The sequence below is a fragment of the Cyprinodon variegatus genome, unplaced genomic scaffold, assembly GCF_000732505.1.
Source record: "Cyprinodon variegatus isolate N-32 unplaced genomic scaffold, C_variegatus-1.0 Scaffold1268, whole genome shotgun sequence".
Taxonomy (NCBI): domain Eukaryota; kingdom Metazoa; phylum Chordata; class Actinopteri; order Cyprinodontiformes; family Cyprinodontidae; genus Cyprinodon; species Cyprinodon variegatus.
In genome coordinates, this window is record NW_015151721.1 from 27,382 (window position 1) to 29,057 (window position 1,676).

Here is a 1,676-nt window from a genome sequence, read left to right on the forward strand (position 1 = left end):
TTCTCGACTATTAATTTGAATTATTTCTAAGAAAACTTGTTATTGCTGGAATGAGTTTAAATATATTAGGTACAATCATTACTAATTCAGTAGTTTATTAACTCTTTATAGGGCAACTTACCGGTTTTGATCACTTGCACACCCTTTACAAATACACCCCCCCCCCAGTGAGGTCTAGAAGCACAAGATCTATATCCATCCATTCAGCAAAGAGCAAAGATGCTGCTACCTGACCCTTAAATGATTTATTACCAACTGTAAAGTTAAAAAAAGGTCAACAGGTCAAGAAACAAGGTAAAAAGTTAATTGAAAAGTTAAAAATTTAAGTGAAAAAGTTAATAAGTCTAGTTAACAATTAGATTTAAGTTTATAAACTAAAAAATGTCAGTGTCAATATCAGCATTAAAGCCTCTAAGGTTATGTTGGATCAAAAGAAAGTGTTTTTCATGAATTTCTTATAGAAGAACTTTTGTTATTTTTCTTAATATATTCAGAAAGTTGGCGTTTCTTGTTATTTTATTGACATTTATTACCATCAAAATATGCAGATTTTTTAATGTTACACAGGTTATACGGTTTTTTCCTGGATTCCAAGAACACTGCTGGCTTTTTTTTATTTTCAAAGTATTTAAGTGCCTTATAAAGGGTTAAAAGATCTTAAACAAGAAAAAACTGTTTTTTTTTTGTTTTTTTTAATGTTCACTTATAAATGAATCCGTTTGATCGATAAATTGATGAATCACCTCATTAATGTATAACTTTCATCTGTAGCTTTAACTTTAGGTTATGAAGTCACTTCCTGACATGAAGATCTGGAAAAACCTCCTTATTAAAGATTATTTTATTATTTCTTTCAAAGTGTGAAGAGCAGCTAACGCTCTGCTGGCAGACGCCATAAATGTGGAGCCGCTGACTGTTTGTCTTGTCCTGCTTGGTGTCTGTTTGCAATAAACTCTCTAAGTTTGGTGGTTTTAATCAGAATGACTAAAACTTCCCAGCAGCTCCTTTCTTTACCTGGTCGTATTCAGAGGAAGACACGAGGAAGAGGATGGAGGTGACCGAGTCGAAGCACTCGAACCAGCGTCTCCGCTCTGACCGCTGCCCCCCGACGTCCACCATCTTGAAGGGAACGTTCTTGATCTCAAAGTCATACTCGTGGATGCCCTTGGTGGGCTTACGGGCCAGCAGGATGTCCTGTTGGCTGGGCAGATAATCCTGCAGAGCAAAACATCACATTCAAAACCTGATCTGAGATAGAGAGAAAATAAACAGCAACTAAAATCTGCAGAAACACCAAACATCTCATTTAACTTGGAATTAAGGATCAGGTTTTCAGTGAAAACAGGATTTTCTAGAAAGCAGGAGGCTGCTGTGGTTCTGGGAGTCGTTCGGTTTGGGAAAGATCCATCGGATCGGCTCAGAAAAAAAATATCTACGGTAAATCAATTCATGAAAGATTTTCTTCTTCTGGGAAAAAATAAATCTAAATAGACTCCAAACAACAGAAACATTTCTACAGAGTAAAAGATATAGAGATAGAGTGGATAGATAGACGGAGATATAGAAAGATAGAGATAGATTGATAGAGATAGATTGATAGAGATAGATTGATAGAGATAGATTGATAGAGATAGAGATAGATTGATAGAGAGAGATAGAGATAGATTGATAGAGAT

General features: G+C 35.4%; 1 protein-coding gene across 1 annotated transcript in view; it reads right to left on the bottom strand.

Annotated features, from left to right (window-relative positions):
* The window catches only part of LOC107102520 (guanine nucleotide-binding protein subunit alpha-13-like), a 33,183-nt gene that overhangs the window by 8,356 nt on the left and 23,151 nt on the right, over positions 1 to 1,676 (bottom strand). Inside the window, exon 4 of the mRNA XM_015401862.1 lies at positions 1,015 to 1,215. Within this exon, the coding sequence (XP_015257348.1) occupies positions 1,015 to 1,215 (201 nt within the window). The remainder of the gene's footprint in view (positions 1 to 1,014; positions 1,216 to 1,676) is intronic.